The sequence below is a fragment of the Marmota flaviventris genome, chromosome 1 (genome assembly GCF_047511675.1).
Source record: "Marmota flaviventris isolate mMarFla1 chromosome 1, mMarFla1.hap1, whole genome shotgun sequence".
Classification (NCBI taxonomy): Eukaryota; Metazoa; Chordata; class Mammalia; order Rodentia; family Sciuridae; genus Marmota; species Marmota flaviventris.
In genome coordinates, this window is record NC_092498.1 from 496408 (window position 1) to 521642 (window position 25235).

At 47.7% G+C, this 25235-nt stretch overlaps 1 protein-coding gene across 6 annotated transcripts in view; it reads right to left on the bottom strand.

Annotated features, from left to right (window-relative positions):
• Dync2i1 (dynein 2 intermediate chain 1) overlaps positions 1–25235 on the bottom strand; it is a 60018-nt gene that overhangs the window by 16662 nt on the left and 18121 nt on the right. For 5 of the 6 annotated variants that reach the window (XM_071610606.1, XM_071610594.1, XM_027923850.2 and 2 more), the window contains 11 exons: positions 24268–24323; positions 22960–23014; positions 17031–17108; positions 16076–16292; positions 12218–12320; positions 10410–10539; positions 9237–9348; positions 8271–8359; positions 5416–5545; positions 2043–2215; positions 996–1158 (listed from right to left, as the gene is read on the bottom strand). In XM_071610606.1, the coding sequence (XP_071466707.1) occupies positions 996–1158; positions 2043–2215; positions 5416–5545; positions 8271–8359; positions 9237–9348; positions 10410–10539; positions 12218–12320; positions 16076–16292; positions 17031–17108; positions 22960–23014; positions 24268–24323 (1306 nt within the window). Of the gene's footprint in view, positions 1–995; positions 1159–2042; positions 2216–5415; positions 5546–8270; positions 8360–9236; positions 9349–10409; positions 10540–12217; positions 12321–16075; positions 16293–17030; positions 17109–22959; positions 23015–24177; positions 24197–24267; positions 24324–25235 lie in introns of those variants that run through there. The other variant, XM_071610608.1, reaches the window with a different exon arrangement.

Below are 25235 nucleotides of genomic sequence, written 5' to 3' on the forward strand. Positions count from 1 at the left end.
AGGATGCAGAGTGCCTGAAACTCTCACACCCTGTGGCAATGCAAAATGGCTAACACTCTCGGATAGGCTCCTGGCACACTTATTCACAATCACCAACAACTGGAATCAACCACAAGTCCAGAGTGGCTCCAGGGGAGCATCTACACAAGGGACACCTTCAGCAAAGCAGTGAGCCTCTGCAACACGCAGCAGCACAGGAGTCTCAACACATGGCTACTGCACAAGTCCAGTGCTTTGACATCTGGACAACCCAGAGCCAGGACAGAACAAAATCAGTGGCCGGGAGGACCACAGCAGGGTTCTGAATGTGAAGAGAGAAGGGCAGGGACCAGAGGGACCGGCAGGAGTGAGTTGAGGGCCGGGGGCTGAGCCATGGCAGCAGGGCTCCGGCCCCTCCGGGGAGGCACTGTGGCACTGGATCAGTCAGCAGTCTGGGACAGCCTGCCCATGTAGTCAGTGTGGCCTCACACACAGTCACCTTCCGGGGCAGCAGGGACACAGCTATCATGACAAGTAAATGAGCAGGTAGACACAAGGGGCCTGGGGAGAGTGCTGGCTCCAGGAAGTGACTGCGAGTGCTGTGGTGGTGGCAGGGTGGGTGACAGGAGATTGGCGTCCTGGGAGGGTGGCCGCTCTGGCCTGTCAGCCCCAGGGGGAGACGACCCTCACTTTCCCACTGCCAGCACTAACCCACCATGCCACAGGCGCACACACACCATCGGACCCTCAGCTGATCTAGAACCACACACCCTCTTGTGGAGGATTTCAGGGAATCCACAGATTGAATATGAAGGACGATTCCAATCACTCTTGGCTGCTGCATGAGGGTTACTTGGGTAAATATTTTTTTCTACTTATGAAATGCCTCCCTTGCCCATGGATTGGATCCCAGCTTCTGGATAATCTGAATGAATAAATGCCAATCAATTTAAAACTTCAGTCTCAGCTCTGGCGTGGCTTTCCAGAGACACCAGCTTGGCAGACATGACACTGACCGGTGGAAAACGTGGCCGTCCTGAAGGTCCAGCAGCAGTCACTCAGCTCAACGGAACGGTGAATCCTGGAGTCCTCTCTTAGGTCCCACACCACCACTGAGCCATGTGCTGTCCCAGCAAACAGCAGAAATGCCTTCAGAGGGCTAAAGCAGCAACACGTGACCTGAAAGGAAAACACCGGGGGCTGACGCCTGGGGCAGGGGACTGGCCCACGGCAGTCGGGTCTGCTCGTCCCACACTGGCGCCTGCTCACTTGACCCAGAGGGACGTCCCAGGTGCCTGTGTCTGAGAAGCTGAAGGACCTAGTGAACACAGACCTCTGCACATAGATAAAATGCTTGGTTTCCTCAAATGGACAGTAGGGACAAAGTCCCCCTGCAGGACTTTTGGGACCACATGATAGCCACACGAGAGGTGCTCGACTGTCACTTCTCAATGCAATTCACTGGGCTTCAAAACAGACCATTCCACCTTAGTCACCTCAACTACACCCTCTGTTGCAAAAAGTTTTAACATTCAATTCCCTAAAACTGCTACCTGTGAAAGTTACTCCTCCCTATGGCTTTGGGAGAAATCAAGGAACACAAAAGTAGGACATTTTCCTAATTAAAGGGATATGAATGTGAAGGGGCAGCTCTTCCCCTGGCTGTCAGTAACCAGGAGCATAAACACTTGAAGGAGGGCGTGCCCAAATAAGTGACAGGGGTGCAAAGCTACTTCAAGAAGCCTCAGGAAAAGAGGAAACCTCTAACATGCCCCACAGCGCCAGCCAAGGAGGAAGTCCTAGGGTCCAGTGTCGTGCCCAGGTCGGCCAATGTTTCCAGTAAGCCCACAACTACACTCACTTCCAAGTTCTCGACTGGCCAAGAGCCTGCTCTCTGACTCCTAGGACTCTCAATCTGAGTGGGTCCTGTGAACTAAGAATTTCTGGGGTTGAAGCAAACACACCCCTGTGTCTTGCCGGCCCACAGCAGGGCTGAGGGGAGCCGTGCAAGACGGGAGTGACAGTCGCACCCCCAGCGAACACGCCTCTCCTCTTGCATATACCTTAGACTCACAAATCAGGACCTTCTGCGGCCCTGAAGGCTGCCAGATGTCCCATACACAGAGGACGTATCTGCAGTCCAGCAGCTGGGCAGAGGCCTTTGCAGGTAGATCATGCACAGAGACCACGGTCTGCCTTTGTACTCGAGAGGCATGCAAGAAGGATACTTTTCGATCTGGGGAAGAGATAAGAAAAGTATGTTTGCATCTTAGCAATTTGCTGGAATCCATGTTAAATGAACACCCAGAACCCTCAAATAAATTTCAACCTAATGAAGAAACAAACTGAACACACACTGGTAATGGCCACAGCCAAGGTGAGCACGTGACCTTCCAGGCTGGCCAGGCAGCCAGGGCATCACACCTCTTCTCAGCCACAAGCTTGCACTCAGAATCAGCAGCTCAGGGCAGGAGGCGCAGGACTGAGCCACGCTGATCCCTTGTGAGGACATTACCCTTAGGAACCTCAGTTCTCTTAAAACAGCCTGCCAGGAACACAGCAGACTTGTCTCTTCCAGTGAGGTAGAGCTGAGCTCTGCTCCAGATGCTGCTGGGTAATAGCAAATGGAACCAATTCCAGGCTTCGGTGTTGGTGGAGTTTGCTGTGCCCCCAAATCAGCAGAAGATGCTGACAGAGGGGAGAGAGCAGGATGTCAGGTAAGAGCTGCTCAGTCACAGACAGACAGCACTGCAGGCAGGGAGGGGGCAGCACAGAGGACGGTGCCAGACCACCAAGGCATACATACCCCACACCCATGGATGCCACAGCCCACGACATCCACACCTGGGCCACCCTGTCACAGGCATGCGGGCACAGCCCTCCTGGGCCCTCCACAGAAAATTCCAGGTCCTTCTCCAGAAAAAGTGCCTCAATGGCTTGGTTTCTTGACCATTCAACACGTGTGGAACGTGCTGCCATCTTTCATATTTTTTTGCATGTTGTGCTGGGATTCCATCCATGAGCTCTATGGGTTTATGGGCGATTTTCCACAGTGGTTCTCAGAAACACGAGCACCATTCTATTGCAGAGTTCTGCTGCTCAGTGCCAGCAGGAGGTCCGCACTCTGCCACTCCAGTGACCTCACCTGGCTCTGCGGGCCAGGCCTCCGTTCCCTACAGCCTGCTTCCCCATCTGGCTTCACCCAGGGAGGCCTTCTCTCCAGAAGCTGTCTGTGGCCTTCTCCATGGAAGGCCTCCCTCTCTAACACATCACAAGCCCTTGGTCAGCAGTCTGCAGTCCATCTCAACACCAAACCTAAGTCCCAGGAGGGCAGCATTTCTGCCCCCCTCACTGCGGAATCCACCCAGTCATCGTGCCTAGGACCCTGTGCACACCGAGCCCTCACCCAGGGACACGTGCTTTAGGAGTGATGATAGCAGAGAGCAGATTCCACGGAGGCTCAAATATCACTGCATCTCACCTCAGACTGGGAGAGAATGAGCCAGATCCTAAGTTCACAAAGGTGAAGCGACCCACCCACTCTGTCAGATGCCTCTTCCCCATCTCATTTTCCTTCTTCTATCTCAATATCCATTTTACTAAAACACAAAAATTAGCAAACCAGAAAACCTCTGCTGACACTGGTGGTCATGAGGGATGCCAGACACAGGTGTGAGCCGGGTTTCCTCTCTGCTGTCGCTGTGCTCTGCGTCAGCTCCAGGCAGCAGTGCGGTCTGCTCCTCTGTGTGTGCTGCTGTGCTGTTATGCTACAGGTACACAGATTTACCATTTTTCTAACAGGATCTTTTTTGTTTAAGATAAACAAAATGGGGAACGCAACAACCATTTGACCCAGCTATCCCTCTCCTCGGTTTATACCCAAAGGACTTAAGAACAGCATACACTATAGGAACACAGCGACATCAATGATGTCAGCACAATTCACAATAGCTAAAGTGTGGAGCCAACCTAGATGCCCTTCAGTGGATGAATGAATAAAGAAAAATGTGGCACATATACACAGTGGAATTTTACTCAGCAGTAAAAGAACACAAAATCATGGCATTTGCAGGAAAATGGATGGACTTGGAGAATATGTTAAGTGAGGTTAGCCAATCCCCCCAAACCAAATGCTGAATGTTTTCTCTGATGTAAGGAGGCTGACTCATGGTGAGGGTGGGGCAGGGAGCATGGGAACAATAGAGGAGCTCTAGATGGGGTAAAGGAGAGGGAGGGGGATGAGAGGGGGCATGGAGGTAAGAAAGAAGGGGGAATGCAATGGACATCATTACCCTAAGTACATGCATAAAGACACGAATGGTGTGACTCTACTTTGTGTACAACCAGAGACATGAAAAATTATGCTCTATTTATGTAATATGAATTGAATTGCATTCTGTTGTCATATATAACAATTAGAATAAATAAAATAAAAAGAAGATAAACAAAATGCTCTCAAGGAATAGTAAGATTTATTTAAATTAACGTAATTTTCGCAAACATTAAAGGATAGAGGAATGTACACAACTAAACCTACAAATAGCAGGCGGAAAAGAAGACATTTCTAGAACAAGTAGCACCAAATGCTCAGCCTCACACGTGCCTGAGAGCATGCTCACAGCCTGATCTCTTAAGGAGAAGCGACTTTGAGGCACTTTCCCCACAAACCTGGGCCACAATTGCCAAGAGCTACCTCCCTAGACACTTTTTTTCAAAGGTAAAATGTTATTAGCTAAAGAAATTTAAATACGGTCTTTGCATTTCAGTTCATTTAAAATAATTTAATTACATGCCAACATGACTTTTTTTTTTTAATATTTATTTTTCAGTTCTCAGCGGACACAACATCTTTGTTTGTATGTGGTGCTGAGGATCGAACCTGGGCCCCCCGCATGCCAGATGAGCACGCTACCACCTGAGTCACATCCCCAGCGCCCCAACAGGACTTCTTTGCTAGTCTGTGATTCATTTGTTTAGCATTTACTTTCTATAGCCATGACTTACCTTAAACATGTAAATGAGTATCTCTGGGTCACAATGGGTGTCTCACACCTGTGTCTAAGTCAACAATGCAACACCCTCAAGCTATTCTAACTGTTTCATTAGAGAAATCAAAAGAAAATGAGTAAGTGAAGGAATAGATTCTGGAATTAAAACAAATACAGACAATCTCAGTTTTAATTCATTTAAATAATCTCATTATTTAAGTTACTAAAAGCTATCTTTGATCAGCAAAAAAAATTGAGAATCATAAATTTAACATACATATTTTGGAAAAAAACCCTAAATATTCACTTTTCAGTGTGGCAGAAATAGAGTCTGTCTCTATATACAATAAATTCTATTGCATTAAAATAGAAGTAAAACTAAAGATCATTCCATAAATATAAATGTTTACTGGTTGGACTAGAAATAAACTCACTGAAGACCCCTTACTTTCAAGAAATGGCAGGCCAGTGTCCACCTGAGAAGAGCTATCACTAATGCTCAGGGTGTGATCTGCAGCCCTGAGGCTCCAGACGGGCTCAGCAGCCAAACGGTCCTCTTCAAGCAAAACAGCAACCACCTAGCAAAGATGGGGAGCGGTCATTATGGTAAGAAGCTTACAATATAAACGTTTTTCAAAATATTACTTTTCATCTTAACCATTTCTGTAAATAAATGCTTGGCTCCATGATGACACACACAAAAAAATTTTAGGGCTCAGGTTGTGGCTCAGTGCTACAGAACTTGCCTAGCATGTGTGAGGCACTGGGTTAGATTCTAAGCACAACAAATAAATCAATGAATAAATAAAGTAAAGGTCCATTAACAATTTAAAAAAAAATCTTAATGTACAGACAGGCGTGGTGGTGCATGCCTGCAATGCCAGGAGCTTGGAAGACTGAGGCAGGAGGATCATGAGTTCAAAGCCAGCCTCAGCAACTATAAGGTGCTAAGCAACTCAGTGAGACCCTGTCTCTGAATAAAATAGAAAATAAGGCTGGGGAGGTGGCTCAGCGGTCAAGTGCTCCTGAGTTCAACCCCTGGTACCAAAAACTTAAATAAATAAAATTAAATCAAAATTTAAAAATGTACAGCTTTTTCTTCATAATAGCACAAATAAGAAAAAAATCTCAAAACATACATGGGCCAAGGAACAGCTATACTTTTTTTCATATATGTTTTTTCACTAAATATACTGTTGAAAATTATGGAAGAAGAAAAACTCAGAATCTTAAATACCCTTCAAGAACAAACACTGAAGAACAACAGAACAGCCACTCTCTTTTTCAAAGGGTTGATGAATCAGCACAAAATAATGGCGATTGACAAGAATGGGTACCCATAAGGATCTGATAGAGATCAGATGACCAAGACGAAGACCTTGCCATGACATGCAAAAAAAACCTTCAGTAAGAACTAGAGGAACAAGAAATAATGGAAAGAGGTATTCCATATATATATGTATGATACTTCAAAATACAATCTACTACCATGTAGGGGAAGGCAGGGAGGGTAAGGAACCCAGGGGAATGGAGAGGGGAAGGGGGATCCATGAGAACCCAGGGGAATGGAGAGGGGAAGGGGGATCCATGAGAACCCAGGGGAATGGAGAGGGGAAGGGGGAATCCATGAGAACCCAGGGGAATGGAGAGGGGAAGGGGGATCCATGAGAACCCAGGGGAATGGAGAGGGGAAGGGGGATCCATGAGAACCCAGGGGAATGGAGAGGGGAAGGGGGATCCATGAGGACCCAGGGGAATGGAGAGGGGAAGGCAGGGAGGGTTAGGAACCCAGGGGAATGGAGAGGGGAAGGGGGTCCATGAGAACCCAGGGGAATGGAGAGGGGAAGGGGGTCCATGAGAACCCAGGGGAATGGAGAGGGGAAGGGGGATCCATGAGGACCCAGGGGAATGGAGAGGGGAAGGGGGTCCATGAGAACCCAGGGGAATGGAGAGGGGAAGGGGGATTCATGAGGACCCAGGGGAATGGAGAGGGGAAGGCAGGGAGGGTTAGGAACCCAGGGGAATGGAGAGGGGAAGGGGGTCCATGAGAACCCAGGGGAATGGAGAGGGGAAGGGGGATCCATGAGGACCCAGGGGAATGGAGAGGGAAAGGGGGGTCCATGAGAACCCAGGGGAATGGAGAGGGGAAGGGGGGTCCATGAGAATCCAGGGTAATGGAGGGGGTAAGGAGGCTGGGTGAGAACTCTTCGTAAGCCGTGGAGTAAGCGGAAGGTTCAGTGAATACTGAGGGGAATGAAGAAGGTAAGACCTGCAAGGTTTTCTCTTTAGAAATGAGACAACTGTTTTAGCTGCAGGTGATCCAGTGTTACAGGAGCCACGTGGGATCAGGAATGATCCATGGTGACTCTCCACCCTCTTCCTCTCACTCTGTATGCATTCCATTTCTCGCTCTCCCACTGTTGACAAGGGCTAGGTCTTAATCCCAAGACATTTACACTGACCAAGGATTAGATTGTAACAAAAAAATTCTGTCAAACTTCATCAGTTTTAATCCCTCCTCCCAAATAGCAGTGACACTGTGATGTAGTGACTACCATGTGTTTAGTCATCATTTGAGTCACGGATGTGATGTAATCAAAATAGCAATGTCATGTTCTTTAGCTCTGCTCTGATTTAAATTCCGATCACACATAATAAATTTATGAAACAACTGAGAAAATCTAAAGATTGACTTCTTATTTTAGTTTTTAGAAATTATTTCTAATAACTTTTAAGAAAATCCTTTTCTTCAGTGAGTTATATAGAAAGGTTTATGGAGGGATATTTATGATGATTGTGATTGTTATTGATCAGGTTGGTGGGGCTTAAGGAGATGAGAAGGATATGTCAAACCAGATAATGTCCCTGAGGTGACCTTAGTGATGTGCAGAGCTTTACAATATTATTCCCTTCCTTGGTACATATTTTAAACCTATGGAAAGTAAGTTTTAAAATATTATGAGTTTTATTATCTTCAAATAGTCTAGATTTATGCATGCTTTGCCAACTTAATATTTGGGTTCTTAGTCTATAGTTATTCTAAAATATAAGAAACTACTATTAAAATACAGAATCCAGATACACAGATAGTACTGCTAGTGGTATATAATACCTTTAGGGCATCATTTTGCATGTTGGTTTAATAAATGTAACACTAATATTTTGTTAGAAAACAATACCTGAAAATGAATACCTGATTCTGATGTATCTAATCCATTAAAGCTCCAAGGTTTCAGTAGCTTCTTTGTTTCTAATGCAACTTTATGCACTCACACATAGAATAGAAAATACTATAGAGTGTACCTGACATGCTGCCCGGAGAAAGCTGGATAACCTTGGAGTGTCAATCTTGGGTACAACTGTAGTGTCACAGAATTCCCGTTCTTTACTACCTAACAGATGAAGCAAATCAATACAATTGACTATAACGTGGTCATACCTACAAATCTTTTGAGTCCAGATGTTACAGGTGAATAGTAAGAATCCTGAAGAAAAGTCAGAAAACTTTGCATTATATCCTGCAGATACTTTAGTAATTTTTTTTCCTAGAAATAACTGTATATTGTTTGTGGGAAGTCTATAAATTCAACCTTACATAAATATCTCAAGAAAAGTCATGAAAAAGAATTAATTTACTATCTAAGTGTGTGAACATCCCTAATTCAAAATCTAAAACCTGAAACACTTATGGTCTCAAGCGTTTAAGACAAAGGAAACTTACCTGCATTGTTTTCTTAATGGGGTTTACCTGAGGAAAGGGAGCAGTATGATTCCCTGCCATATGAGAAAATTCCTCAAGAAAAACAAACAACTGATAATGTATGTCACATGTAAACCGCTGCACAGCACCTAGCACAAGCCCTGTATTCCAGGGACCTCTGGTCTATCTTGAGGGACATATCTGCAGACACCACCTAAAGAGTGACATTCTAAGGGCAGGGAGCGACACGCCCAGGTGGAGTGGGTGCTGCCCAGTGCAGTCCTAAGCAGTGGTCGGGACTGCACCTCCCCAGGTCCAGACAGGCTCAGGTTTGAACCTTCTCAGTCAGCAGCTCCAATGCAGTCACTGCCTCGCTGATTCCATTTCTTTTAAAGAATACTGTGTATTTCCATAGTCTAACACCAAGAACCATACAAAAGAGAAACACATAATAAGAAGGAACAAAAAAGGAAATAAGTTTCAAAACAAAAAGGAAAGAAAATAAGTAAAAATAAAACAAAAAGATTGTTAAGACAGCGGACATTCAACAGTTAATAACAAAGTTTTACCTCCATATACAATGGCACCTTCTCCTGGATGCTGAGTCCACACATCCCTGGTCTCTATATCTTCAGTCTGAGTGTCTCTTTCAACATTATCTTCATTATACTGAATGTATGCCTTAGAGACAAAGGTATGTTGGAATTAATGTTTGGTCTCAATTTCAGAACAAATTGTCATTTGATGAAAATAACAATTATGATTTTTAAAAGATGATAATAAGTCTTGTGTTTGTGTCAAAAATGAGTATATCATGGCATAAACAACAATCATGCAAAGGCTGCTTGTGTCCAAGACATTTGATAAACATAGGTTTAATTTTCAACAGTGTTTCCAAAATGTCACATCCAACAATGTGCCTTCATTTTGAAAATACTACTTCCTTGCCTACACACATACTTCAAAATGTTCTGGCTTTGCAAAACCAAGCATAATTTTTGTATTTCAAAAAGGTACCATGCTGGGCTGGGGATGTGGCTCAAGCGGTAGCGCTCTCGCCTGGCATGCGTGCGGCCCGGGTTCAATTCTCAGCACCACATACAAACAAAGATGTTGTGTCCGCCAAAAACTAAAAAATGGATATTGAAAAATTCTCTCTCTCTCTCCCTCTCTCTTAAAAAAAAATAAAAATAAAAAAAATTAAAAAAAAAAGGTACCATGCTTCAATAAAGGCACTTGTGTTACTAATCGCTTTGAGATTAGTGGAGAACGGGCGAAGAATTAGATAATCTGCTCAAGGTCCCAGTAAGTGAGCTGCCAGTCAGGATGCATGCTGTCGGCTTCCTAGGGCCACACTGTGGCCTTGCTGCTGTAATGAGGTTGCCCAATAGACCAGGTGAAGGCTGATAGTACCCATAACGGACCTGGAAAAATGGAAGATAGGACATCTGCCTTCAAAACCCTGCCAGCCCTTACTATTTCTGGATCTAACTGGAATCAACTTAGTATGAGGTTGAAGTTGTTTTCAAGAAGTCATGACATACATGGTAAGTCCAAGTAAATTCACTAGGGCAAGGCGTAAAAATTAGTGTGAAAAATTCATTAAAGAAATGTCTTGTGTTTGTGTCAAAAATAAGTATATCATGGCATAAACAACAATCATGCAAAGGCTGCACTGGCCTTGCATGTGGCCTTGGTTAAGGCCTTGCACTTGGCCCTTAGTTAAGACATCTTATACTAACCTGCTTGGTATTTTTTTTCCCGAAGTTTCTGATATACATGTCGTATTCATTTACTGGTGGTAGATCCAAGAGAGAGTAAGTGAATGAGAAATCTAAGTCGATAAGCCGAAGTAGTTTTGTACTTCGTGTCCTTTAAAACAAATTGGAGATAAGACAAAGTTAAACTGAGAACACACATCGGGGGGCAGGGAGGATGAAAGGGGTCTATGGCTAGCTGCAGCCAACTGGCAAGGGCCTGACTTCTGTCCTGCCAGGCTGAGGCTGAGGCAGTCAGTGGTGTCAGAATGACCCGGTAAAGGTGCATGAATCTAGGTGTGTGGCCTCCTGAAGCTGCTGGGCTCTTGGTCCCTCTGGTCCCCTGCTAAGCCATGCAGCTTGCTGCACCTGCCACCAGCTGCCTTCATATCCTCCCTGTGGGCAGCACCTACAGTGGCTTTGTTCTCCTGACTGGATCAAGTTGCATGTGACCTCCCAGGACCTGTACCCAGACCCAGCCATGCACCAGCCTACAGCTGCCCAGGCACAGCAACTGCCCTGCTGACCACCAAGCTCGCATCCTCTCACTTTACAAAATAAAATTTCATCTCATATTTATGTGCGTCCAGACAACACACTGTATAGTTTTGATCATACGAGTTAGAAAAGCTGTGTTGAACCCATATGCAACTTGAATCAGGTTTTTTTAAAAAGCTTAGCCACACAGCAGGAGCTTCAGTGGGGCTCAGAATATAAGGCAACAAAACTGTGGTGAAGCTGCTATTTTATTAATGATTTATGTGTTCACTCAGCAAATAGTATTGAATGTTACTAAGGCCGTGCACTGAGCAAGTGACGTAAATTTTAGACCTGCGTTTTTAAAAATTATTATTTTTTCATTATTCTCAGTCCCATTTAGGTTTAATACAATAGACTTGACTTCAGAATATAAATTTCTAAATTTTACAAATTCATAAATTTACATTAATTGCAAGGTTGGACTTCAATACCTGGCAGCTCTGGGTTCAAAACTCAGCTCTACAATTCAAGAGCTATTAACCTTGAGCCTCATTTCTTATCTGTAAAATGGGCCCTAAGGATTTGGGGTGACACCTGAGGAGCACAGCACCTAGTGGTTCCTTATAAAAATAAACTGTAGCTGGGCGCAGTGGTATATGTCTGTGATCCCAGCGGCCTGGGAGGCTGAGGCAGGAGAACTGCAAGTTCAAAGCCAGCCTCAGGCTGGGCGTGGTAGCACACACCTGTAATCCCAACAGCTGGGAAGGCCGAGGCAGGAGGACCAGGCGTTTAAAGCCAACCTCGGCAACTTAGCAAGGCACTTAGCAAATCAGTGAGATCCTGTCGCTAAAGAAAATATATATAAAAAAAGGGCTGGGGACATGGCTCAGTGGTTAAATGCCCGTGGATTCAAAAAAATAAAAATAAAAACAAGTTGTAACACCTATTTCCTGAGAGTAGCACTCTCGCATCTGGAAGTGGAGGTCAAGAACATGCACTCTCAGGCTTCCTTCAGGCGAGCGAGGCTTGCCAAGTTGCAGGGCCACACAAACCAGGCTCATCTGCTTAGCGGGGTTCTGACCTGAGGCTCACAAATGTGCGATTGGGATTCTGCGTCAGCCAGAGTAGACCGTGAATTCCAGGGCCCTTCTAACAGTCAGCCACAAGCTGAGGCTGAGGGTCCAGTAGAGACCACAGAGGTGTGGAGCAGACCACCCCCACACCCAAACAGGCACACCGAAAATAAACTGGAAGCTCTGCTTGCAAAGTCCCCCAAGCCCCTCAGCACCCCCGCCGTCTCCCCGCCCACCTACTTCTGCTTAAGGGCCTGAATCCGGCTCTTCTGACGGTGCGAGGCTGTAGCAAAGTCCACAAAAATCCCACAAACAGGGGCTCTGGACGGGGAACTATTCACATCTACACAAGAAAAAAGAAAAAATTATTTGTGTGACAGTGAAATATTTCCTTCAAGCAAAAGAAAAAATTAAGAGTGAAACAATCAGAAGCACACGTGACGATCTATTCGATAAGCTCTTTGCTGGATGCTGATATCTCACTGATAATGCCTTCCATAGGTGGGCATCTAGAGGCCTATTCCTTCCTATTGTACCAAGAACTTTCAGACAAGGCAAAATTTACTGGTCACCTATTGTATATACTAATCACATGAAGAGTTTTACAAATATTTAAGAGTATATATAGGATACAGTCCTCTATCCCAACCCCACCCATCCACTCTGAAATAATAATAAATGAAGATTACAAAGTAGTCTCCCTTAATCGTGCCTTTACATTCTGAGGTTTTAGTTACCCACAGTCAACCATGGTATGAAAACATTAAACAGAAAATTCCAAAAATAAGTAAATCATACATTTCAAAATACATGTTATTCTCACTGTGGCAGGATGAAATCTCACACTGTCTTGCCTGGCACGAAGCATCCCTCTGCACAGTATCCACACTGTATGCACTGCCCACCCGCTCATCACTGAATGGCTGTCTGTTATCAGATGGACCATCTTGGTGTCACAGTGCTTGTCTTCAAGTGACCTTTATTTTACTTACTATGATCCAAAAGCACAAGAGTAGTGGTTCTGGCAAAAGAGAAGCTTTAAGTGCTCCCTTTAAGTGAAAAGGAGACTCTTCTCCACTTTAGGAAAGCAAGACTCATGCCAAGTTGTTAGATCTGTGTGAAGAGCAAATCTGTCCATAAAAACGTGAAGAAGGAAATAGGAATACTGCTTCTCTTGCTGTCACCCTCAACCTGCAGAAGTCACAGCCACAGTGCATCCCAGGGGCCTAGTTAAGATGGAAGAGGTTTGAAATACTTGTGGGTGGAAGACAGGAACATGTTCCAAGGACAGCAGCAAGCGGCAGCAGCAGCCTGAAGCCCGTGGAGCCTTCAGCAAGGGGTCCCCTGCAACAAGGGGCACCGAGTCACTCGCTGCACCTGAGGGATGATTCAGGGACAGGTTTGGACTGAAAGCATGGAAACTGCGGGTGAGACTGCCTGCCAAGGAAGACGCCGCTGCCCTTTTACTCGGACAGGAAGGGTCGGAATTTAAAGCCTTATCAATGACAGGCAGTGCACCTGGTCATCCTGAATCTGTTTGCTGTGAAAATGACAAGGTCAAGGCTCTATTTCATCTCAGACACCACCTGCTCCAGCCCCTTGACCAGGACGTCACCCGTCCCGGTGCCTGCTGTGGGACCACCTCTGACTGGCAAGTGATGCAGACCCTACTCTGGACATGGGGCAGAGCTGGAAGACTCCGCTGGAAGAACTTAGGGAGTGAAGTGGAGGATGTTTTAAAAGGCTTCCTGGGAACGGCTGCGAAGTCAGGAGAATTGTTCATGCAGCAGACAAGGAGATGGAGAAGCATTTGCCACCGTGCAGTGACGTGGAAGGACAGAGGAAGAGGAGGAAGAAACGGAGCAGAACCAGCAGCATGGACGTCACCCAAACTCACTAAAGTGCTTTACACGGCAGGACACTCAAGGACGAGAGTGTGAACTATGTCCTCCCACGCAGCGCAGCACTCAAGTGGTCACCAACCCCCACAGCGATGGCTCAGTGAGTTAAAAGGAAAGAGGCCACCACTTCCCACTACAGCGCTCTCCAAAGGGTTCAGCAAAAAGAACTGTCAACCGTGGAGCTCCCCAGCCATCGGCATCATCAGGGCTCAAGGATCTGCCGTCACCCAAAGCAGACGACGCTCCTGACACCAATGTGGCCCAGGGCTGTGTCAAGGAACGTCACTCATGAGATTAGGGTGAGTACAGGACAGTATTTTGAGAGACATGTCCACTTAACTTCTATCACGGGGTATGGTAACGGTTGTTCTGTTACTGTTCATGCTGCTAACCGCTTACTGTGCCTAATGTGCAAACCAAACTTCATCATCGGTCTGTATGTATAGGGGGAAAGCTCTACATGTGGGGTTCCGTACTATCTGTGACTTCAGGCACCCATGGGGGTCTCAAAAGGCATCCCCCTCAAATGAGGGGACTCTTGCTCTCTACTAAAGGAAATGGGAAATAAATTAAAAACAAGTGCAAATCAAAGAAGAATGTGGGTATGAGCTTAGAAGACTTTCAAAAGTTTCCAAAGATTGATCAGACTGACCAATGACTGGCTGAGCGAAAAGGTCTGCAGCAGGACCAGCTCCAGCCACCACCTTCCTGATGGGAGCTGCCTCTTCCCTCAAGGGTTCCCGTGGTCTCCTGTGTGCAGCCACCCCACGCTCGTATTCACATGCTCAGGCAAACGTATCTTCATCAGTCTTTTATTCCCCTTGGATATGTGTCGGCATTCATCAAGAACAGAATCAACGTCTTGCTATCTTAGTTTCCAGAACTCTCAGTGTCCTTTACCACACATTCTCTCATTTTCCTTGCTGCCTTTGAGACAGAGGGTGTGGCTCAGAGGATGCCACACCTCGGGGTCAGAAGACCACAGAGCCAGTCCTAGCACTGTCACAACAAGCTTCCTGACGACAAGTGCCACACTGCATCTCTGTTCTCTCCCTGCCACAACGCCCGCCGCATAGGACGGCCGTGAGGGCAGTGGGTTTGGGGAAGGTGGTGTGCCAAGGGCAAAGCACATGCACGCCTGAGAGAGGCCACCAGTCCTGAAAATGAGGAAAGTGGCAGACAAGTGTACATCACAGAATGAAGACACCCCAATGCAGAGACCGAGGAGCTGGGTTACCTCCTGGAGATGTGTGAGCTCCCAAGCACCACAATGAACCCGAGTGCACTGCAAAAAGTCACCTGAGGTTCACAACCACACTAGCCGCAGGGTGCAGCAGGGTATCCACACAAGACCAGGCCACTTTGACAGCTGGGTATAGCATGACAGAGAGCCAGCACCAGGCCCCACGGCACTGACACTCCGCGGCGCTGGCGGGGCGCTCGTGCTCTCCAGCATGTGCCCGTGTTGGCCGCCTGACCTTAAAGAAGGCCTGACTACAGATACCCTTCAGGAAACCGAGGCACAGAGAGGTTAGGTGACACCCAGAGTCATGTGACTGCAAGTGGCAGCCAGGATCTGCAGCTGCAGGATGCGTGCTCTGAGCTCTGTGGGGAGCCAGTGAGGCGCGCCTGCCATCCCAGCTCCTACGAGGCAGAGGTGGGAGGGTGTCACATTCTAGGCCAGCCTGGGCGACACAGTGAGACCCTCTCCTGTTCTCATAACTTGCCACATCCAGAGGCCACGAGCCCGGGGTAAACAGTCCTGATTTCATAAAGAAAACCCCTGGTCAGAAGCCAGCTTCCCACTGCCTCCCCGGAGCCGCACCTGGCCTTCGTGGCGCTCTGATGCTGGCCTCCTGTGACAGCCCTGATTTCCCCTGCAGGAACAGAGGAGGACGTCCCCAGGAAGGGGAGAGCACTGCAGGCAGAGCAGCAGGAGGCCGGAGGGCAGGCCACACTGCTGCTGGACAGCTGACCCACCACAGCCAGCCCTGCCTAGCACCAGCACCATGGGGCCTACAGCCTCTCACAGAAAGACCCTCGCCACATGAGGTTCACGCCTGAGCGGCCCAAGCACCAAGAGCCAGGGCACAACTGTGCTGGGACTGCAGTGTCGGGTGTCTGCCCACCGCTGCAAGGAGGGCCTCAAGGTTGGCCAGCGGCTGAGAGCGGCCCCGCAGTGCCACCGTTCACACACCTGCGCGGGGGTCCCCGGGGCCCTCCGCCAGCCCCTGCTTCCGCAGCAGCTCTGAGGACAGCTGCCCGAGCCTCTCGTTTTCTGCGTAGATGGCTTTGTGAATTTCTTGTATCTCCCTCTTTTGGGCTAAAGGAAGTTCTTCCGGTTTTTCTGTTGTCTCAGGCTCGTTGCTGCTGTCATCATCTCCATCACAAACCTCAAAGTCATCTTCATAGTCCTGCAAACAAGGACAACGGTTTGGGACCCTTAAGACAACAGAGTTGAGTAACACTCACACAGAGCAAAGCGTGACAGTCTAAGACAGGCAGAGTCCTTATCACAGCTAAGAAAGACTTCATAGTTCACTAATGTTGACATGGTTAGATCATCAATCTGTCCGTACTACTGCACTTGTCCCGAAGACGAACTGCTCAGCAGTGGGCCACACCCCTGCCACCTGGACGTTCCCCCCACACACCCGGGTCCCTGGAGCGAGGTCCTTAACATGCCTTAACAAGCTGTGCTAGTTTTCAATTTGCGAGTCCTACGGCTTCTTGGGTGAGTTTATTCCCAAGTGTTTCATTCTTTCTGATGCTGTTGCAAATGTAATCGCTTTTATGATTTTTTTTTTTTTATATTCATTGTCAATGTAAGGGAAGATAACTGGCCCTTGTGTGTTTAGGAATTTGTCCCGAGAATGGGAAAGTGAGTGTACAGGGACAGTCACATACAAACGTCTGGTCACAGTGCACTGAAGGGTGGACTGACTTTAAAGCCCTTCAGTCCCATCATTTTGTCAAGCACTGGAGAAGCGTTGACAAGCTTTTTATGGGGAACAGCTCGACCCAAGTCAGACTTTATCAGACACGGACATCTAAGAGTAGTAAGAAGACAGAAAGGATGTGAAATTATTACACAGAAGGTGACTTTTCAGAACAAATCATAAGCTGAGAGAAATTTTAACTTTTATACTTACTTCAAAATCATCTTCAAAACCAACTGTATATTCATCAGCCTCAGCATTTGCTAAATCCATGTCTTCCCTTTCAATTTCCTAGACATGAAAATATTAAACATGAAACAAAAACATTCAATCACAAACTTGAACACTGCGAACAAGTGGAAAATACACGCTTCCTGAGATGCCTTTGATGTTGCCAACTTAGATATGTACGTATTTATAAGACTAGCAGCACCTGACTCTGAATGCTTATAATGCATATACCTATAACAATAACATACTGTACATTTCACGAAGCTAGAGAAAAGAATTTTTAAAGTTTTCACCAAAAGAAAATGATAAATGTTTGAGACAGGTAGGTTTAACCTGATCTAAAGAGTATGCACTGTACACACATGATGAATACTATCTATACCCCACTAACATGAACAATCTTTATGGTTTATACACCATTTAAAAACAAATTCAAAAAAAGATCTACCCAAAGAGAAATTTCAAGAGGAAGAAAGAAAGATATGCACTTGTTAATTTATAGGTATGACCCAAAAAAGAAAATGGCTAGTGTAAGTGTAACTTAGGAAACACAGCATTTCCCGGACACGTCTAATTCTAATGAGGAAAAATGGATCATGCAAACACCCTCAGTGTGCAGCTATCTGTGTCCAAATGCATCCCTACTAAGCGGTGCTAATGGCACCTGCACTGTGAGGAACAGACAGAGGAGTAGGCCTGACCCTGCCTGACTATGAGACCCAGCATCTGTCTCGGGCTGGCCCTACTTCTCACCTGCGACAGGGCACGCACTGTCCTCAAGCGTCCCCTCTAGATTACATGGGGTTCAGGGGCACCCTGCTAGGAAAGCTGACCACACCACGTCCATGTCCACGGCAGAGCAGCCCACCGCCTGACAGCTGAGGCTCTCGACATCTCACGCCTACAGCAGCAGGTCAGAGGAGCTACAAGTGCAACCGCAGGTGGCAGGGAGCCTGGGGGAGCCCTCCGGGGCCTGGAGGTAGGACTAGAAACCACAGGGCTCTATGGGGACCCTGGGGAGCGAGAGATGTTCCCTTGCCATCGACCAGTGTGCAGACAACAGAGAGAGCAAACTTACAGGAGCGAGGAGGCCCAAGCTGGTGGCCAGGACTGCAAGTGCAGGGAGGGGCAGAACTCTCAGAGGACAGGCAGGTGCAGCTGGAGCTCACACAGCTGGCCAAGGGCTCCCTCATGCCACCTACCCGTCCAAGTGTGGCCTGTCACCATGCCACCCAGCAAGATGCCACGCAGCAATCGCCAGGAGATCGCTAGTTATCCACAGAGAGACCCGCCATTTATGCCCCTAAGACTAAGAGACTGATGAGGAATTTCTTGGAACCAGATGCTGTCTGTTTGTTTGTTTTAAGTCTCGATAAATTGATAAGCTTCTAGCCAAGATAATGAGGGGGAAAGAGAGGACCAAAATCAAACAAAAGAAAGGATGTAACTACAGCTCCCATGGGCATCAAAAGGATGACCAAGAGCCAGGCACCACGGTGTACAACTGTGATTCCAGCAACTTGGGAAGTTGAGGCAGGATGATCACAAGTTTAGGGCCAGTCTGGGCAATATAGTAAGATGCTGTCTCAAAAAAAAAAAAAAAATGTTTTTAAACAGCCGAGGACGTAGCTCAGTGGAAGAGTACTTAGTGCCTAGCGTATGTGAAGCCTGGAGTTCAATCCTCTGTACCACCAAAAAAAATTTTAAAATAACTAAAGGATGACCAACCAACTCTATGAACAATTTAGGCCACAGCACGATAACGTAGGTAAACGGACTGATCTCTTGAAGGACACAGGCCGCCAAACTCACACCAGAAGAAAGAGATGACCTGAATAAGCCCAGGTCCATGAAGGAAACTGACTCAGCAGCCAGAGGCCTCCTGGAACACAGAGCACCAGGCCCAGCTAGGGCTAGAGGCCACAGGATCTCTGGCCTGCGTCAACGAAGACATGCTATGACCCCCACAACCTCTTCCAGAGGACCGGCCATGCTCATTCACGGAGGCCACCCTACAGTAACAGCAAACCAGACACACGTTAGCACCAACACCAACCCCAGTATGACAGAGCCAAAATCCTCAACAGACCCGTGCCAAGTGTAACAGATCACGTATAAAGACTCCCACTCCACGACTGGCCAGGACTTGTCTGGATCAACATTCAAAGATCAATACATTCCATTCCATCAACAGATTAAAAGGGAAAAAATTGTATGATGTCCCAACAGATGCAGAAAAAGCACCCGACAAGCCCCAGCACCATTCCTGACAGAATTCTCAGCAAACTAGGGCTGGACTGGGTGAAGAACATCTGCAGCTGACGTCACTCACCATGGTGAGGAACCCCGGTCCCCTCAGAGTCAGGAACAAGACACGCTTCTCCTGACCCCGACTCCACAGCACAAGCACAGGAAGAAGGGACACCACTGAGAAGAAGCCAGCTTCGTTCTCGGTGACAGCGCCAGTCTGGTCAGGCTGCAGCAGGGCGGCCTGTGCCACCAGGAGTGGGAGGCCGAGGCGAGGGGACGACCAACGTGAGCTGCCTGGGCAGTTTAGTCAGACCTTGTCCCAAACGCAAAGGCATTTTAAGGGTTTGGGGATGCAGCTCTCCGGTAGAGAGCCCCTGGGTTTAATCCCCAGTACAAAAAAAAAAAAAAAAAAAAGGTGACGACGACGACTCAATATTGTCAAGATGTCAGTTCTTCCAACTTCACATACAGAATCAGTGAAATTCAAAATCCCAGCAAGGTGGTGGGAAAATTGGTGCAACTATTATGGAAGTGCTGTGGAGACACCTCAGAAAACTTGGAACGGAACCACCATTTGACTCAGTTATCCCACTCCTTGGCATATACCCAAAGGAATTAAAATCAGCAGCCACATTAATGTTCATAGCAGCTCAACGTACAATATCTAAACTATGCAACCACGTAGGTGTCCTTCAACAGATGAGTGGATAAAAAAAAACGTGATACACACACACACACACACACACACACACACACACACACAATGGAATATTACTCAGCCACAAAGAAGAATGAAATGATGGCATTTGCTGGTAAATGGATGGAGCTGGAAAATATCATTCCAAGTGAAATAAGCCAATCCCCAAAAGCCAAAGGCCAAATGTTTTCTCGGATATGCAGATGCTGATTCACAGAGGGCAGAGCACTAGGGAAGACTAGTTACCTTAGATCAGGTCGTGGGGAGTTGGGGAGAGGAGGGGTTCGAGGACCGGAGGATAACAGATGGAGTCAGACATCATTACTCTATGTACATACATAACTGCACGACTGGTGGACTCTACATCGCATATACCCAGAAGAATGAGAAGCCATAGATATTCTGTAGATACAGGCAAACTGACTCTACATATACAAAGATCATTACCGCCATAGAGCGGCCGGGGGCATTTTGAAGACAGATCCTTATTTCCAACCCGACCGCCTAGTGTTCTGTGGTTAACATCTCAATATGGGACTTTACATTTTTAAAAGCTGGGGAACAGGCCAAAGGAGAGGTGGCCAGCAGGAGGGCACTGTCCCCCCATGCTCTGGGCCTTGCAGGACATCAGGACATGGAGCAGACAGGTAAATGGAAGACAGAGATCTGGGTCGCAGTCCCACAGTCCCGTGGTTCCCAATAGACAGTCGAACCGCCTCTGCAAACTGGGTGACGGTGGCAATTATGGGTGGAGAGAGGAGTAGCCACTTCATCAAGATGGACGTTCTCTTCAGCCGGACACAAAAGGTGGGGAGCGTGTGTGCCACAGCAGGGCCTTCCTAAGGACACGTTGCTGTGCGTTTGACCCCTATTTCTTTCTTTTTTAAATTTTTTTTAAAAATATTTTTTAGTTGTAGATGGGCATAATATCTGTCCAGCCCCAGCCCTCTGACCCCTATTTCACTGCACCAAGACTGAGCCCCAGTGTACACCACAGACTCGAGTGACCGTGACCTGTCAGCACAGGCTCATTGGTGCGACAGAGGTACCCTTCTAGTAGGGATGCCACAGTGACGGAGGCTATGCTTGCATGGGGGCAGGAATACAAGGGAACTCTCTGTACCTTCCTTTCAATTTTTCTGTAAACTTCAAGTTGCTCTAAAAACATTAGATCTCACAACAGACAGACACGGTCCTCTGGGCACACCACACTCACACTGCACCTGTCACCTCCGCCTGCACCTGCTGACTGACAGGAGTGTGGGACCAGAGCTGGGGCACCACCCTCTCCTCTGGGCCCAAGCCCACTGTGTCCAAGGGCCCGAGGGAGAGGTGGGGTCTGGGACAGACCCCTCGCTTCCTGCAGAGCCTCAACCACGCTGGGGACAAGACAATGACGCGTGTGCCACCATCCAGGTGTCCCTGGGCCCAGCCTCCTTCCACCTCACCTCCCAGAGGTCTAGGCAGGGCCTGGAGCCCCCTGCATCCACCCTTCCCCTGTACGAGGCACCAGCATCCTGTCGGGAGCCATCTGTGGGCTGCATGGACTTCACTGGGACTGCAGCCTTGGAATCAGAACGTCTGGTGTTTGGGGACTTCCCGTGGCACCCCACAGGGTGAGATCACCCAAATACCTGTGAACCTCTACTCAGCTCTGCCTGGCCCCACAACTACCGGAGATGGGTGACCTGCTGTAGTCGCACTGCCTCTCAGAGACGGGGGTGACCTGCTAAGACGCCAACCAACCTGGTGACTGCACGACATCAGGAAGCCAGACTCCAGCCCTGAAAGGCACCCCCGCCTTTGAGGTACCCCCTTAAATAGACCATGGGAGCCATTTCTTAATGTCCAGCTCCAGCTCCTGTGTGGGGTGGGTCTATCAGGCGCTCTCTGTGTCTTTTGTTCTTCACTAATTGTTTCTGACTGACCTTCTCTGGTGGCTTACACCCTCCTGGGCAGCAAGAAGGACCCTCTAGTGAGGCACTGGCTATCTCCCCACACATCCCCCTCCGCCCGGCTTCACCTCTATTTCTGAGAATTATCAGCCCCTCGTCTGAGCCTCACCGCGCACGGTGCCTGGACCACGCGAGGGCGATGCTCTGCTGAGGTCCGCCGCTCTCCGGCAGTCTCCTGCAGCACAGTGCGCCGAAGGCTCGCACTCCCTCCTCCTGCAGGGGGCCGTGCAGGCCTCCCTGCTCCCAAGATGAGCGAGGCTCTGGTGCCCGAGTGTGGACACAACCCAGCCACCGTCTCCCATTGCACAAGCAAGACGGCCTCACCAGGACCGCGGATGCCAGCAGGGGAAAGTGCACATTTCCCGTTAAATGTCATGCATCCCTGCTCTGCTGTCCAGAGGAACGGTGAGACCCGACAAAGGGCACGGTGAGCAACCATGCTTCAGGATGGGACTGCCTCACCCCTCACCTCGGGCCTTCCCTTCCTTGCGGCCGGCCCACCACGCCTGACAGGCACAAGTTAGCGCCACGCTCAGGTCTGGCAGAACGGGCCTGAGACAAAAGCTGACGTGAGACGTCGCAAGAAGGTTCAGAGGAGAAACCACTGGGTTGTGAGAGCCTTAACCCCATCACCGGTGGGATTTCCTGGGTGGTGACTGAAGCGGGGACTGGGAGGAGTGGCTTGGCGGTCTATACTGAATCTGCACAGTGCAGACTCTCCCTCTGCCACACTCTCCACCGGGTTGGCCTGCCTCCCCTCGAGTTCTGAGGAACAGAGCCGGCTGTCCAGGGACTGACACCTCTGAAACATGAGCCCCAGAGAAGCTCTTCCTCCTTTACAGCTGGGCTGCTCCGTCCTTCAGTCACAGCAGCCAAACAGCGGCTCCCACAGCCTCTCCTGGGAACGGTTCCCCTCACACTCGTGGGCTGTTGCTTCTTGCATTCTGGGGGGACCACACGTGGACAGCAGCTGACTGTGCGCACACCCCGGTGGTGCTGAGGCTCTTACCTTCCCCCGCGAATCCCTCTCCCTTCCGCTGCTCCTCGCTGCACTCTCCAAATGCCTGGAAAGAAAGCACAACCCATCAAACAGGCTGTGAGAGGAGGGCACCCAGACCCTGAAGCCGCTGCGTCCCGGAGAAGGCCCCAGTCACCACCGGGAAGAGCTGTGGGGGGCACCGTGCACGCTCCCATCCTCTCACATTTCACTGTCAGCAGCAGCTCCAGCTAGAAAACACCTCAGCAGATGCAGAATCTCCGAGTTTTAACAAACTTGTGTATGCAAATTTATATCCTTTACAAATCTTGAAACTTTCTGTAATTTTCAGTCAGTCCTGAAAATTATTTTATGTGTAATATAACAATATTTATATTTCCACATTAAATGTTTATAATAAAATATTTTACTTTTGGGGGTGGAGGGGGGATGGGGATTGAACCCAGGTGTACTTACCCACTGAGTCAGATCACCAGCCCTTTCCTCTTTATGCTTATTTTGAGACAAGGTGTTGCTAAGTTGCTTTGGGCCTCACTGAGTTACTGAGGCTGGCTTTGAACTTGCAGTCCTCCTGCCTCAGCCTCCCAGGCTGCTGGGATTACAGGCATGCACCACCGCACCTGGCCTAATTTTTAATGATATTTTATAACGTTAGCCAGGGCCTAAAATGAATCAGATTTTAAACTGATTCTTAGTTTTTACAATGCAGATTCACACCAACTCAACACCAGACTTGAGCAGCTGGGTGTGGTGGTGCATGCCAGTAATCCCAGAGACTTGGGAGGCTGAGGCAGGAGGACTGCAAAGTTTCATGCCAGGATGGGCAACTTAGCAAGACTTGCCTCAAAACAAAAAATACAAAAAGACGGAGGGGGGCTGGAGTAGTGGCTCAGTGGTAGAGTGTTTGCCTGGCATATGTGAGGCCCTAAGTTCGAGCCCCAGCACCACATATAAATAAAAGATCCATTGACAACTAAATTTAAAAAAATAAAAAATAAAATAAAAGGACTGAGGGTACAGTTCAGTGGTAAAGCACTCCTCAGTTCCATCCCCAACACTAAAAAAACAGAAAAAAGAATAAAGAAAAAAAATTTATATGACTAAATACTTAAAAAATCAAAATATGACTATAGCAAGTTATGTCCAGGCTCCCTTAGTATGCCTAAAATATGATTTGGAGGGGTTAAATCTAGAGAAAGTAAAGTTTAACTATAATTTATTCCAATTTACCAGGTGTAATTAAATCTAATAAGAAAAACTCATTTTAAAGCATTCCATGAGAACTGCTTCTCACTTGACAGTCAATATACATCTCCTTACTGGTTGCCAGTCCCATCTTTTCTCAGACTTGTTCCCCGGCTTCTGGGTTCACCATTCTGTCAAGAGAGGAAGAGTGCACACCCATTAAGAGCCACGTCACCGTGCATGGCGTGTGACCACCCCCATAACACAAGCACACACTCAAACCCTCCTTGGAACTTATTTCAAAATGACTATTTACTAGCTATTTGGAGTAAATTAGAAAACTAATGCAGGCAAATTTTAAGACAGTGTATTGGACAAGGTGATTATACGTCACCTCCATAAGTGAAAGTGAGAAGGCCATCCATTTCACATAAGTAACATAGTATGTACCAATTAATCTGACAAGTTCCTCAGACTACTTAAAACTGTGAATTCTGAGGCAAGCAGACTATGCCTATTCCACAGATCCACTGCCCACAGAATGAAACTGTGAAGGGAAGGGGTGTGGCCCAGTGGTAGAGCATCTGCCTAGCCTGCACAAGGTCCTCAGTTCAATCCCCAGCACAGCACACACAAAAATTTAAGCAACCTTCTCTCGAATCAAATGAATGTTTTGAAATAAAACTGAAACTCTAAGATTATAAATCAATATACACAGTGGATATTTGGAAAGAGCCTCGTCTGAAGCGCAACACGCAGGAGGAGGCAGCTGGGGGAAGGGCGCCCCTGGAGTGAAGGAAGGCAAGAGCCCTGGGAATGGTCCTTGGGAAGCACAGGCAACCTGTACAAAAGCTTCAAAAGAGTCAACAATACCAGGCTTGCTTGGACCTCTAAGAAAACTCTCAGAGAATAGGCACAGAGTGCTTGCTTCAGCAGCACTTACGCTTAAACTGGAAAGCAACCAAAGACTGTAGTGAGATTTCAACTTGCTCATCACAGAATAATTCATAATAGCAAGTATGTTCATGATCTTAGGATTCAGTGTTAGGCTCCTTGTTGAACAGATGAGCTTCTGACCACATAGGGAACATCAGACGGTTTGG